This window comes from Prosopis cineraria, unplaced genomic scaffold (assembly GCF_029017545.1).
Source record: "Prosopis cineraria cultivar Desert tree isolate PC_DT_omini unplaced genomic scaffold, ASM2901754v1 PC15, whole genome shotgun sequence".
NCBI classification, from domain to species: domain Eukaryota; kingdom Viridiplantae; phylum Streptophyta; class Magnoliopsida; order Fabales; family Fabaceae; genus Prosopis; species Prosopis cineraria.
This window is the reverse complement of record NW_026555346.1, coordinates 2,394,070-2,409,862: the sequence shown is the minus strand read 5'-3', so window position 1 is coordinate 2,409,862 and position 15,793 is coordinate 2,394,070. Positions and strand designations below refer to the sequence as shown.

Here is a 15,793-nt window from a genome sequence, read left to right as displayed (position 1 = left end):
CACTTAGACTTAGGGCAAAAGGGAAGCATGCGAAGCTAGAGACACTTAACTAATTGTAATGTCTCTAGTTATTCATATTTTGTAATTGAATAGTGTATTACCAACATTAAGGGTCATATGCATATAATTATTTATCTTTTGCATTGTAATTTATTACTTGACTTGCATATGAATGGTATTGACACTCACATACTTTTGGTCATGGGTCAAGTTATGCTAGTATGTTTTTTTAAATGTCAAGTGTTGTGAGTGTTATAAAGAATCTTTAAATCCTCCAACTGGATTTATGCATGCTTATTTGTGTAGTATGTGTTTGAATGAGATGGCCATAAGGCTAATGGTTTAATAGTTGGGTAATGGTACTTGGTTGATGGTGTAATCGTGGAAGAGTATGTTATAATTTTGAGTGTCCAAAATCCTTATTTGATATTGAATGGTGGTAAGATCAATGTCGTTGGCTAAATTATTTGATTATCTCTATGAGGATGTTTGGATCGCCTCATTTAAAGATCTAAGCAAAAAGTTCGGTGCACCAAAAGTTGAATCTAGAGGCGATATAATCAGATGTGTTGATATGCCTTTTGCATTGTGATAGAATATTCATTGGCCACGGTGCACGGCTCTAGAAATGTCAGCTCTGGTAAAATGTGCCTTTGGCTATGACAAGTGTCCTTCATATTATGAATCACAACAAATGGTGGTGTTTGTGTAAAATGACCCGACCTTGTGAAAGCTTGTTTCAAGGCTTGGTATATTTCAATACTCCCTAAAGCCAAATCTTATTATGATTTTAAGGCATTTCAAAAGCCTTAATTAAAAGTTCTCAAATTTATCCTACATAACTAATGTCTTTATATTTATTATTTGGAGTTTTGTTTCATCAAGGTTTATCATATTTTTCTATAGTATCTTTCTTAGCTAATTAATTGGCCTCAATGGATTATATAATTGTGTGGATAATGTAGGAGGACATTACATAATTAACATGTCATAATTATTTTATTTTTTTATATGTCTTTGATTTATGTTCTGATTAATATAATTTTAAATTCTAAATATCTAAACTTCAATTTGTTAAATTAAAAAAGACAACTAATATATCTTTTATTTTTAGACAATAATTAAATTCACTTTATTACATAGTAACAAAAGGATGACTATGTTTATTTAAATTATGTGTATATTAAAATAAAAGAACTACTATTAAAAATATAAAAATGCTGTGAAATAGTTGTGAATTGATAAAAGAAACAATTTAGTTAGAGGACAGGAGAATAATAAGTAGGAAGAATATAGACAGCACAAATGAAAACAATGTATTGTGCTTTATGTTTACACTACAAATGAAATGGCATGCACGCAGGCAAATGCTTAAGACTCAAGAATATTGATTATGAAATATTCCTTCTCATTTTTATTATAGAACATTTTTAATCATTTCACACATCTCAACAAATTATTTTTTCTTAATATCATAAAAAATGATATGAAGTTTTTATTTTTATTTTTGACTCTAAATCATTATATAACTACATTAAATACCTTCATGCTAATTAAGAAAGGATAAAAATAAAAAAATAATTTAATTATTATATGGTGTTATACATTTTAGACTAAAAATTATTTTTAAAAGGTGTCATACAAATAGGACCAAAGAAAGTAATATATTTGTTTGGGCTAAAACCAAAACCACACCCATTCAAAAGGTTAAAACAGCTATAGCAAGAACTAGGCTGCGTGAATAAAACATTAGGCCCAACAAGAGATTTGATAGTGACAAATCTAGTCCATATCATGGTAAAGTGATTTGATTAAGACAGCACGAGTCTTTGAATCTCTTAAGACTTGAAATTACCAACTAGATTATTTGAATTACACAAGACCATGATCCCAATAAGCCTTGAATCTTGCAAGATCATGACCTTCACCTATGAAAATTTTTAGGAAATAGGCTGGTAGTTACAAATGGCTAATGATAGCCTACACACACTATAACTATGAGAATAGCAGCAAAGAAAGGGATATCACAAAAATCACACAGAAATACTTATAAACCTCAGGAATTTTATCAATCATTAGCTTTTAGCCTTAATTTATTTTCCAGTTTAGTCTAGCTTATCAATTTACACCTTTATAATTTGTGCTCACGCACACTATTTTAATTAGACTTTGTTTCTTTTGATTTCAACTTGTATCTTTGCATCTGAGTAAATTAATGTAGGGGAGCCTAAAACCAAATTATTTAAGACTCAGTATCTTTTGTGTGCCTAGTACTTGATTGTTTGGTTGATTCACTTTCCAAATGCAAACAATATTATATAAAAGACATTAGTTCTATGTGAGAAGATGAATTAAAAGTGATATACGAAGGTGGACATTCATAACACTGACATTGGGAGATGAAGATCCACCCATAATGTTTCTTTATATATTGGCTAAAATATATAAAATTATCATGAATTTTGAGGCAATTGCACACAATTTTTTTATCTTTAAAAGTTTAAAAAATTAACCTTCAAAGCTTTTTACTTTTTTGCTACAGACTTTTTTTTTGTTTTATGATTGACAAAAATTGTAATGCCATATTAAAAAAAAAAATGTCACAACTCATGTGGTATGTGTCTATCCTCATTAGGTTGTATCGGATACAACATAAGTTGTTATATATCTTTTTTTAATATGATATGATAACTTTTGTTAACAAGATAACTAATAAATAATAGTAAAGAAGTCTGCAGTTAAAAATTAAAGATTGAGAAGACTAATTTTAAATATTTAAAGGTAAGAGATGTTCTGGACAATCATCTGAAAATTTGAAGGAGTTTTTTATATTTTAACCATGTATATATAAAAAAAAATAATATCAAATATAATTCCGAATTTGGTGCTTGTGGATTTGCTTGTCCGTGTCGCATCTGGGTGAGATTGAAAAATTGGCCAATTGCCCTCTTAAAATTAATCACCAGTGCAATTACGTTAAACCTTCACTGCTTTCTAAATTTGTTATTATGGTTCTTATTCTTCCTCTTACAGAAATGTATACAATATTTATTAATTATTAATTAATAATTAATTATAATTATTTCCAAACATGCTTTCTATTAAAAGACCAAATATGCTCTTTATTACTATACATTTATTTATTTATTTTTTGGTGTGAAGCTTGTATCTTCTATTTTAAATGCTTATCTCGTAGCTGGCCGTTAGCTGATTTTAATTTCTCTCATGAGGCTTATGCTAATACAGCACAATATATTAACGAAATTTATGTACTGTTTTGTGTAAAGGGGGTAACTCATGCGAAATCCGTATTATATATATATATATATAGATATATATGTAAATATATTTAAAATACGTAATTCAGTTTTAAACTTTTAATGAGAAAAAAGATAACAATACATGGGAGTTGAAATTGGAATCGAACAGCGGAGGAAAGAGTGGAAGCAAAGTTGAAACCAGGGAAGGCCAAGTGGCGCAGAAACCAAGGCGCCGCTACAGAAACAGTTTTGCTAATTTTGACTTTCCTGAGCAATCAAAGTACCGGATGGCACCGTCTGATTCCGCCCCGCTAAAACCGCAAACCAAAAGCGGTTTTGCTCTCTCTCTCTCTCTCTTTCAAAATAGAGCGATAATTGAGAAAAAACTTAAAGTATTTTATCTTTTTTAAAAAAACTATAACCAACCTCGGTCCTGATATTTTTAGACTTCATGTTTATTTAAGTTAGTTTAATATTTAAACTTTGTTAAAAATATTTTTTTATTTTTTAAATTAATTTTAATTTTTAAATAATTCTATTAAGTATAAAATATTATCTTAATTTAAAAAAAAATAAAAATAACTTATCAATTTTATACTTAAATAGTTTTATTATTATTTTGTTAGGTAATAATTTATTCATTAATATTTCTTTACTTATAAATTAATGTCTTAGTTATTTAAATATTGCTCTTGTCATAGTCATATATAAATATTTTATATATTTTAATTAAATTATATTATAATAATTATAATTAAAAGTAATTTTAATTTAATTACAGTTAAACTACTAACTTAAAATTATTATTCTAATTAGTTTTTAAAATTTTTAATAATTTTTAATAAATTATACTTTTTATTTTTATGAATATAAAAAATTACTATCATTATATTATATAAAAAATTATTAATTGTGAGTAAAATATTATTTTTTTGGAATAGTTTTTCTTTAATTTTTTTATATTGTTTAACTCTTACATATAAGTGATTCCTACTCTAGTTTACTCTTAATTTTTAACCAAATATAGCATAGACAATAACCAAATAATTATTCAAAAATATTATTCTATTTACTATGTTATCTAATAGTATAGTAGAAATTTATACATGCCTAAATTTTATTTTATTTTTACTTTAAAATTAATTATCTTAATTTATAAAAAATATAAAATTATTTTTTTATATGCAAATAATTTATAGGACTCAATTTTTTTTAAAAAACTGGGTCTTAAAATATTAAAATTAATATCAAAATATTTTAAATATTATTTTGAGATATTTTATTGATTAAAAAATAATAAAATTATGAAATATACTATTTTTAATTTTTTTTAAAAAATAAATACATTAAAATATTTATGTATATAATATTTTGATATAAAATAACATAAACTTAAAAAATTATTAATATTTATCATATTTTTTAAAAATTATTTTTTTATTTGAATATTCGGGCCAATTAAATTTTTTCGGGCCTATTTAGATCACCCAAATAATAAAAAAATTAATATTTTTTTAAATTTAATCTTAAATTTTTTAAATGAATTTAGATTGACCTAAGACTTAATTCAAATAATCGACCCTGCTCAAAATTCTTCTTTCATTTTTTTTTCTCTAATTTTTTTTAAATTCCTTAATTCGGGCTTATCGCCTCGCTTTCCACTTTCTACTGTTACACAAGTGGGCGAGTCCTCCTTCCCCAGATATATAGCTTTCGGTGACCGCTGCCTTCCGCACTCAGCAATTTTCACTGTCGTCCTCATACTCAGTGATCGGTAGCTATGTCTAGCACGGCGGGTCAGATTATCAAGTGCAAAGGTCAAACTTCACTCTCATAATTCCTTCCGTTTTCTTCCTGCGTGCTGCTCGTACTCGATTTTTCATCCCCTTCTTTCATCTCTGTTCCCCACTCATTTTCCTTCCCTATTTTCCTTATACACGCAGAGATTCTTCCGTTTTGTGAATTTCGGAAACCTCCGATTGATCTTTCACTTACTTTATGTAGTTGGTAGAGTCCATTAATTTTTTCGATTTTTGCTGTTGCTTTCTTTATATGATACTGTGCTTCTCTCTGTTTCCTCCGGGGATGTCAGAGTGATTTGAGAAAATTATATGACTCTTTTGTTTTGGGTCCGGATCCTATCATCATATGAAGATCGGAATTCAGGGGATGTTTTTTCGAACTGATCCACCTTTGATGTTGTGTTGTGAAAAGTATATCCTAATTGGGCTGTGTGAATTATTGTGAAATGTAGCTGCGGTGGCTTGGGAAGCAGGGAAGCCACTGGTGATTGAAGAGATAGATGTGGCGCCTCCTCAGGCTGGAGAAGTGCGTCTGAAAATCCTCTTTACCTCTCTCTGCCATACTGACGTTTACTTCTGGGAAGCGAAGGTTCTCTTATTAATCGCTTTACCTTTATATATATATATATATAAAATATAATTAATCGCTTTGCTGTTTTTTTTTTTTTTTAATTCTGAACCTTCATCCTTTATCGAATCTGAATCTTATTCTATTATTATATTTTACTTTACCCCCTATGACAGGGTCAAACTCCTGTATTCCCTCGTATATTAGGTCACGAAGCTGGAGGGTATGTTCCTTCTCCTTCGTCTGTATTGCCTTTTGGTTATGAATCCCTTAGCTTAAAAACTAATATACATCTATGCATGGTGATATTATATTCAGGATCGTGGAGAGCATAGGGGAGGGAGTGACTCATCTGAAACCAGGAGATCATGCTCTCCCAGTATTCACAGGGGAATGCGGGGAGTGCCCGCACTGTAAGTCGGAAGAAAGCAACATGTGTGACCTTCTCAGGATCAACACGGACAGGGGTGTTATGATCGGTGACGGCAAATCCAGATTCTCCAAGAACGGACAGCCAATATATCATTTTGTGGGAACCTCCACATTCAGCGAGTACACTGTTGTGCATGCTGGTTGTGTTGCTAAGATTGACCCTGCTGCTCCACTTGACAAAGTTTGTATTCTCAGTTGCGGGATCTGCACAGGTTTTGCATCCTTGCCCTTCCATCACCATGTACATATATAATCTCTGGATGAAGTAGTAATACCTTTTGCTGATTGAATCCTTCATTCTTGTAGGTCTTGGTGCTACTGTAAATGTTGCAAAACCAAAACCTGGTTCCTCTGTTGCCGTCTTGGGCTTGGAGCTGTCGGACTGCTGTATGTTTCTACATCTACCCCTCTTTTTGTGTTAAGTTCAGTTTTTCTTTTTTTAGCAATTCATAAGTAAACAGCTACTTTAACCCCTTCTCTTCTTTTGTAATTTGAAATTTAGGCTGCTGAAGGGGCAAGGATTTCTGGTGCATCAAGAATTATTGGGGTTGATTTAGTTTCTAGCCGTTTTGAGCTAGGTACTACTCGTATAATTTATTGTATACAAAAAGGAATCAACAAGGCTAATTGAGTTGCTAAATATTTGCATATCGGTATTGATGGAAGGTATATCTTTCTATTGTTATTGGCAGCCAAGAAGTTTGGAGTTAATGAATTTGTGAACCCAAAAGATCATGACAAGCCCGTTCAGGAGGTTAGTGCACGCATAGAAAAACTAATTGATTTGATGAATAAATAGAATTGGATATCATATCAAAGTTGCCTAGCTTCAATTGTTAACAGGTGATAGCTGAAATGACTAACGGGGGAGTGGATCGTGCTGTCGAATGCACTGGGAGCATCCAGGCCATGATCTCAGCATTCGAATGTGTCCACGATGTACTTATTCAAAACTCGCTTGCTTGAAACTAGAAAGACGTTATGTTAATAACTGGATGAGCTACCTTCAATAGCAGAGCTAACAATGGAAATGGTTATTATGTGCAGGGTTGGGGTGTTGCGGTACTGGTTGGAGTGCCAAACAAGGATGACGCGTTTAAAACTCATCCGATGAATTTCTTGAACGAGAGGACTCTGAAGGGTACCTTCTATGGCAACTACAAGCCACGTTCTGATCTGCCTTCTGTCGTAGAGAAGTACATGAAAGGGTAAGCCTTCTTGTGGAATGAATTTTTTATTGTATTTTGCTTCTACGTTGATTCAATTATGTGTTCTAGTTTGTTCATGGGGTGGGATCTTACGATGAAACAATGAAATTACAGGGGCTGGAACTTGAGAAGTTCATCACTCATTCGGTCCCTTTCTCAGAGATCAATAAAGCCTTTGACTATATGCTCAAAGGGGAATCCATCAGGTGCATCATTCGCATGCAAGACTAGAACAATGCTGGGAGAATTGAGTTTTCCTTGTGATGATTGTGAAGAAGAATAACCCACCTTGTAATAATTAATGAATAAGATGCTTATGCGTACTTCGGTTGTGGCGTTGTTTACTTATAAATATAACTTATCATTTTCGTGCCTATGTGGTTTCTTGTTGATTAAAGGTCAATTTTTCAAAAATGCATTTAGTGAAAAAGCATTAGTTGTAATGAAATTTGTATGGATTATTTCATGTTCAACTCGCCTAAACTTTTAACCAAAAAAAGTAATTTTAATTACCCCAAAGGATATAAATTTTAAATTACATAAAGAGAAAAACATATATTTAGAATGCTTGCTTTAAGGCTCAATACATGTGGATATTTTATATACACTTAATTATTTTTTCAATGAAATTTTTTCTCAAACCTGAACTAATCTCTGTTACCATTATCTATTTCAAATTTTGTTCACCTTCAGTTATCTATTTCAACTATAATTTATCAATAATATTTATTTTCTCAAATGAATGTGGATAAACACTTATGATTTGTGTTTTTTAAAATGCCACACAGTGTACTGGGTCACACGGGGTCTAAATGAAATTTCTCGCGAGAGGGAGGAGTGGTTTTTGGGGAGATTCAAGCCGGAACTTCTTTTGTAAAAGTAATATGTGGTTAAAAATTATTATTTAATATTATTTCAAATATTATCTTTTTTGGCCGTATATTTCAAATATTATTGGATAAAGAGTTAAACATAATTTATTATTTTTTCTGGCAAAAAATAATTTATTATTTCAAACATAAAATTGTTAGAAGATGAATAAAAATTGTTGTCATGTGACAAAAGAAAGACCTAATCACTTAGACTTGCTCTGTTTTTTGATATTTCATATTTATCAATGGATTTTATGAATAAGCATTAAAGAATCTTATTTAATATTTTTAAGATCGCTAATAAGTATATTTTGTTGTGGAGAAAACTAATTCCCAACCCTTATAGTTTTACCTAGCTTTTAATTAGGTCCTTAATAATTTTTTTCTTTTTTACTATCTCCTTGTAGTTTTTCCCGTTACTTCCGTCGATCGAAGAAGAGATGATAGAAGTATATTCCGTCGATCAGGATAAGGTCGGCTCATCGTCTTCTCTCCTCCATTGTCTTTGAACTCGTGATCAAATGGACAAGGGATCAGGTTCTTCCTCCAAACACTGTCTTCTGACTCTTCAAATTCGCATTCTTCTCATTCTTCGAACACACTTTATGGGCACTCAAGCAAATGATCTCAGTACATCTATATTGCTCTGAGTTGATAGTTTCACTTATTCGGGATCATTTCTTGCTTCTTAATGAGATAAGGAAATTAGCTATTGTTTGAGAAAAATAATGCTCAAAGATTGTAATTAAGCTGAGGGTGTTCGACTCTTCGAATTTTAAAACCCATAGAAGGGCTTGCCTGGGACAATCGAAGTAAAAGGGACTTTTCCTTCCTCCTCCTCCCACGAAAAGTGTAAAATTTCTTAGTTTACAAAATAACAAATGCTTTTTAATCAGCTTGTTAATTGCCAAATATAAGTGATTCAAAAACCAACAAGTGCAGAATAATTTTGCATTTCATTAAATTAGTGACAATGGAAGGAAAGGGAAAAAGAAAAAAAAGAAAAATAGTGATAGAAACAGGGACGAAAAGAGACTGCAACTTATCAAATGGCATTCAAAATAGTAGAATGTGTATTTGTCAAAGTGAATTGCAACTTATCAATTAATAACATTTAAAAGTATTGAAGAACAAATACACGAAGTATGCGTTGGCCCTGATAAACGATTTTGGAGGAGAGGGATAAACGGAACTAATGGGAAAAAAACTACAAGGATCTACTTAAAAAAAAAAAAGAACTTTAAGGACCTGATTAAAAATTAGGTAAAACTATAAGAACAGTGAATTAGTTTTTCCTTTGTTTTTAACATGATTGTTATTATTTTATTTACTTGAATAACTAAATTTCAAAAAATAATTTTCACATTTTAATTGACTTGTAATAGATATAATATGAGATTAAAGATTATTTTAACCCCTCAATTTTACCAAAAAAGTTATTAAGCACCTAAACTTAGTCAATTGTGTCCCTCAAACGAAAAAATTTCGATTCCTTCTAGTGTTAATTTTCTATTAGTGGGGCTATTTTTTTTTTTTTTTGGTTTTTGAGTTGGCTTTTTCAATTATAAAATATAATGATGGACTCACTCAATATTTTTTATATTTTTTATTATATCCTTTCACACCTCACTAGCCAACTCTATCTTACACCCCTCATTCCCTCTCCTCACTCTCTCTCCTCTCCTCGACAACACAGACTACGTCTTTCGTGTCAATACGCTCAACTGACTCATCTTGATCATGGCACTGGCAAACTTGTCAAAAAGCCAATTTCTGGTTTTAGAGAAGCTAACAACGATGTTCTTGGTTCTAGGATCGGTGAACAGGTCCTACTCGGGGAAGAGGCCTTGCCAGTTCATGAGGTCGACGTAGTACTGGTTGTCGAAGATGTTGGGAGTTTGAACATCGACATTGGCAGTGTTGGGGGAGGAGGTGGCGGGGCATGTGGACTTCAGGGCAGCGGTGAAGGAAGGGTCAAAGGTAGGTGAGCTTTCACTCTCTATTTGGTTCTGTTTTTTGAATAGAAAACAGAGGTGGAACGTACGTGAAGATGTTTTTGTGGTCAGATATTGATGAACGTGTCATCAGGCTCCAACTATCCCCAACTATATATCCATATTCATTAATTTAAAATGTTTTATCCATCTTAATTAGTCATCTTCCATGCAATGCGTAGGATTGAGTCTGCTAATACGTTGTGACAAACTGCAAATGCTTGTATTGTAAAAAGAGGTAAAGATCATTTCCTTTATGCATTTTCTAATAAACAACGTTGATAGTTAAAGTCCCAAAAGTATGAAGATGTTTTTTTTTCCTAAATTATAAATCTGACAAGTAGATTCAATTAGATTTAGTTAGATCTGACAATTAGTCTTCATCAACGCCGATAGTGGTGACTACGTTAATCATGTGGACATGGTTTCGCTCACTTCATCCACCCATGGAGCGCTCAAGTTGGACGGTGAGCAACCCGTAGCGGAGAGCGGAGTGCGTTGTAGATTTTAAGAGGCTTGAGAAATCTCCTCGCGAAAACCCAGAGGTAATGAACGCCCTTCGCGGCTTTATTGCTTCGGACACAAGAAGTCCGCTCAAGTTATTGAATCAATTTGGTGTTTACAGAAATTCAACGAACGGGTTATCTTCAAAAGGAAAAGGCTCTTAGGTGGGTTCTCGTTTTCTCTCCATTGGTTTTCGTGCTACTAGGTTTTGTACTCATGGAACCTTGCTTCCAACGGAAGCAACCGCCGGATCGCCCTCCTGGTGATCCTGAAGGTGAAGCAAGTGAGCCAAAGAAGGTGAAGGCCACTAGATCAGACTTTTCGGATCCAATGTTGCCGGAAAGCAATGAAAGGCTACATAATGAAATGGAAGCCAGAACTGGTGAAACTTCAAAGACAATGGAAACTGAGGAAGGGATCATAAAGACTCAAGATATGGATACAGATGAAAGAACAACATGCTTGCAAAAGGTACCAACTATGCCTTACAAAGTATGGCTTAGGGTTTTAATGGAGTGGCAAATGGTGATGTGGTTATGGAAGTAGATGATCTGACGCAAGAAGGAGACGAAATACCATGGAAACTACCCAAACCGTCTAAGGAAATAAAAGAACTCATGAAACTCTATCCTATGATTCTAATGACTGAGGAGGAATTGCAAGATTGGAGTAGACCCTGGAACCAAGCTCTAGTTTTGACGGTACTAGGGAAACGTCTGCGTATGAGTGATCTCAAAAATGGCTGAGCAGGATTTATGGGATTCCAGACTTTGAACTCATTGATCTCTACAATAACTATTATGTTGTCCGATTTACTAATTTACAGCAAAAGAAAGCTCAGTACAAACGAGTTCTTTTTGAGGGACCATGGGTAGTGATGCAACATTGTGTTCTCGTCCAACGATGGTCTCCCTACTTTGATCCTTTCAACAATCCTCTAGGTTGAATTGCTATATGGGTTAGGATTCCAAATATCCCTATGCATTGCTACAGCAACAATTTCATATGTTGACCGGGTGAAAGAATAGGAAGACACATTAAAGTTGATATGTGCACTTTGTCGAATATCGCCACGACCAATCCAACAACAGAAAGGGGGAGATATGCTCGCATTTGTGTGGAACTTAATTTACAGAAAAAGTTAGTTCCTAAGGTAATTGCAGCTTGTTCAGTCTTTAATGTAGAATGTGAGGGATTGAGACTCATCTGTTTCAATTGTGGCTGATTCGGCCACCGTCAGAAAGAATGTCCGTGGATTATGAAAGATTAGCAAGAACATGGGAAACGGGTAGGAACGCACGCACAGTCTAGCTGCTGTAATGGAGAAATCCCAGACGGAGGTGCGCCATTCCGGCAATGATACTGTCGAAGGGACAGGTGGAGTTTAGCCCCAGGAACACTTGGACAAGTCGCACCATCAAATATCAAGGCAACTTCCAACTCGCACTACCCAAGGTAGACAGGGGAGATGCCATGCTAGTACGAGATGTGTTGGAAGTCAAATATCTCAATCTAGATTTAGCACGTTAGCTGATGAAGATGATCAAGGTGGCTTGGACGAGGAGCCTTCTATACCTGTGAACAAGAGGGAAAATAAAGAGGAGAGAGAAAAGATGTGTCAAATCTATTTTGAGTCTATGGGAAGTCCTGTCATAATGGATACTAGAGGTGGATACCAGAGCAAGTCACATGAAAAGACCCCAGCTAAAGGAAGTGGGAAAGGAAAAAATAATGGAAAGGAAACAAAATACCACAGACTGGACCAAATCACAAAAGTGGGAAAGGAGTCCAAGAATTTCAACAAAAAGGAAATAGTATTTCAAGCCTAAAGCAAAGGTCCCACCGTGTGGTGTAAGGCAATACATTGGACTTGGGCCAAGGAAAATCACAATGGGACAACCATCTTTGAGTCAAGGGAAAAATCACACAGGGGATGCACCTGAAAAAAGAGACTGACTGCAGAACGGAATTCTATCGGGAGAGATAGATGACAGGGCAATTGTTCCGTACAATGATGGGAAATGCACAGAACCATCGGACCCATCTTGGTGGAGTCTACCATCGACAGAAACCCAGAAGATTACTGGATCAGAGACACAAGTTGTCTAGAATGAGAAAAGCTCTTCGCAGAAGCAGGATATGCAAGTCTAGCTTCGAGACAGTACTCTCATTAGCTCTCTATTTTTTTTTTCTCCATGATAGTTGCAAGTTGGAATTGTAGAGAGGCAGGTGGTCACACTTTTCCCAATCTAATCAAAGAAATTGTTAGAAAATATAGTATTGATGTGCTCTGTCTCTTAGAACCTTGTATTAGTGGTGAAAGAGCTGATAAAGCGGTTAGGAATTTTGGTTTAACAAATTGGATACTTGCGGAAGCCTCAAGGTATGCAGGGGGAATTTGGGTTCTTTGGAATGTTCATCAAGTCAAAGTTGAATATGTGCAATTGCAAGGCAAAATGGATATGATAACACTTGTGTTGACAACAAGGGTACTATTGTCTTCTGTGGAATTTGTGCAATTGCAATCTTTATCGTACTTTCATCCTTCTTATACAATGCCTGTGAGGCTAGCAATAATAATCTGAGTTATTTTGTTCAATAAACATGGCCATCTCTCAGCTGGGTATTGCAAAACGAATCTCTTATGAGAAAGTAAACGCAAGACACATTGTTCTGGTTATGGCAGTGAAGTAATCGTACCTAACTTGTTCTCCAAATGGATGATTTTCACTTCCCAACAACCGGTCGGACAGAATTCAAGCATAATTGAGTTAGAGCTCTCTTAACAATATAATTGTAGCTATATTGTAGAACAGGGGATCTTGACCTCCTTGTACTTGCTTTAGAACATGCATAAGGTATTGCTGTTAAATCTCCAATTAACATGCATTATTTTAGATGAAAGATCAAGGAAAGTATGGTGCCGACTTACCGTTGCCTAAAAGATTCCTCTGTGAGGATCAAAGGGGTCGCCAGAAAAATAGTTGCGGCAACTACCTTTTCAGCTTAGTCCTTGCCTTTTTAGTATGTGTTTGAATTTCAATTAAAAAAATGATTATAAAAAAATTGATCATGAATATGTGATAATGTTTGGATAAATTTTTAAAAATTAATTTTAATAAATTAAATATGTTTAGATAATTTTTTTTGAAAAATAATTTTAAATATACAAATAAATGATACATAGAAAAGGAGTCAAATAGGGAAAATTTCAGTTTCTCTAAAATAAAGTTTTTCAAGTCAAATGAAGTTTTGTAAAATGAAAGTGTTTAAATAAATTTTTGCAAAATTATAATTTTGATCCCAGAATTGATTCTCAATGAATATCCAAACAAGCCCTTATAAGAAATTAAAAATGAAATATTTTTCCTCCTTCATCTTTAATTCCCTTTATATTAGATAGTGTAGTTGTATCACTTTAAATTTTAAGTACTCTTGCAAGTACAAAGTTCACAGCTTATAATTTCAGATTATGAGAACTATGAGAGTTTATTTGTGCTCCATCTAATCCTATTTACAAGTCATAGTTTAAAAGATCTATTTGATCCTATTTATAAGTCACAATATATCATTTTAGATAATATTTAAAAAGTATTTTTAAAATTACTGTGCATGAGAGAGAGAAAGTAACATGATATTACTCTTTAAATTTATTATATAGGAACATATTTAAAATTTTATACACTTTAATTCCTTATATTTTTTTTATATTGATATTGATGAGGTGGTAGAAATAATTTATAAAGATTATAGGAAGAGTATCTATTTAAAGATGAGACAAGACAAATTAAAAATGGAAAAAGGTGTGGCAATTTAACTTTGATTTCACCGAACCTAGTCTTTTAACCCTCTAAGTTTGATATTGGTGGATTAAGTTGAAGTTTTTTTTTCAAGGAAAAAAATTATTAGTTTATAAAAAATGATAAAGTAAATAAAAATGCTATACAAAGAAAACTTTATCCAACATTTTAGAGGATTATGAATCCTATTAAAAAAAAAAGCCTATTTATGCAAGCCCGGATAAACACTTCAATTGTCAATTTTTTTTTTTCTTAAAAATAATAATCATTTTTGTTATTATAAAAAATATAAAATAATTTTTTGGGAACACTTTTTTTCTTAGAAGCTATTTGGAATACTTAAAAAATGTATAATGATTAATTTTTTAAAAAAATTGTGGCTCTTAAGTTTTAAAAATCAAGATTTAAAATATATTTTAAATTAAATATTATTGTAAGATATTTTATAGATTAAAAATAATAAAATTATAACAATATTAACTTTTTAAGAAAATATCTCTATTAATTTACTCAAATATATGGTTTCTTATCATAAAATGAACTAATGGCATGTTTGAATCAATGAAGATTTGAATTTAAATTTGAATCAAATCTCTCATGTGAGTATACAAATTTATGAATTTGGACTTCAAATCCATTTCAAATTATAATTCTTTTATAATTTTAAATTTGATTTAGATCTTAGTCGTTTGTAATTATAATTACTTCAAACATCTTATTATATTTGCCTTTTCACCATTAATATTTCTATAACTCTCATATATTTTTTTTATCTTTTGTCAATTTAAAATTATAAATAATCTCATCATTTTAATCTTTCATTTTTGTTTTGAATTTCAATTCATCCCTTTCTTCATTTAAAATTTTTAAAACTAATTCATCAATCCAAACACTAACTAAAACTTAAAAATTAATTTTTAAAATTTTTAAATGTATAAATTTTAAATGTGAGATGTAGAATGTAAGATTTAAAATTTGAAATCCAAAACCTAATTCATCAATCCAAACACTAACTAAAACTTAAAAATTAATTAATACATATTATATTTTATATATTTCTTTGAAATCAGATATCTTTAGTTTTATCCTAAGCTATTTAAGATGTTCTAAATGTTAATTGTTCGAATAAAGCATTTCCTTCTAAACAGAGATCAGATATAAATGAAAAGAATGAAGGAATTTAAAGAGTTGATTGCAAAATTCTCGAATTTGATTTTTGGAAATTTAATCACACAATCAAATCGAAGTCAAATATCACCATCAGAGATAAAATGTTGAAATCTATTAGACCGGAGGCATCGAAATCAAGTGGAAAAAGTCAGGGCTAAAAAATTAAAGCCTTGTTAATAAAAA

At 32.0% G+C, this 15,793-nt stretch overlaps 2 protein-coding genes across 2 annotated transcripts; both read left to right on the top strand.

Annotated features, from left to right (window-relative positions):
- The first annotated feature begins 4,916 nt into the window (after positions 1-4,916).
- LOC129294489 (alcohol dehydrogenase 1) lies at positions 4,917-7,644 on the top strand. The gene is given in 11 exon segments (XM_054932914.1): positions 4,917-5,077; positions 5,515-5,651; positions 5,807-5,853; positions 5,949-6,274; positions 6,369-6,422; positions 6,425-6,453; positions 6,565-6,640; positions 6,755-6,816; positions 6,906-7,001; positions 7,110-7,274; positions 7,385-7,644. Coding segments are annotated over 11 exon segments (1,146 nt in total). The 5' UTR covers positions 4,917-5,040; the 3' UTR covers positions 7,502-7,644.
- A 3,026-nt stretch (positions 7,645-10,670) lies between these two features.
- LOC129294555 (uncharacterized) lies at positions 10,671-11,586 on the top strand. Its single transcript, XM_054932975.1, has 3 exons — positions 10,671-10,681; positions 10,762-11,173; positions 11,391-11,586. The coding sequence occupies exons 2-3, from the start codon at positions 10,857-10,859 to the stop codon at positions 11,584-11,586; spliced, it is 513 nt and encodes a 170-aa protein (XP_054788950.1). The 5' UTR covers positions 10,671-10,681; positions 10,762-10,856.
- The last annotated feature ends 4,207 nt before the right edge of the window (positions 11,587-15,793 follow it).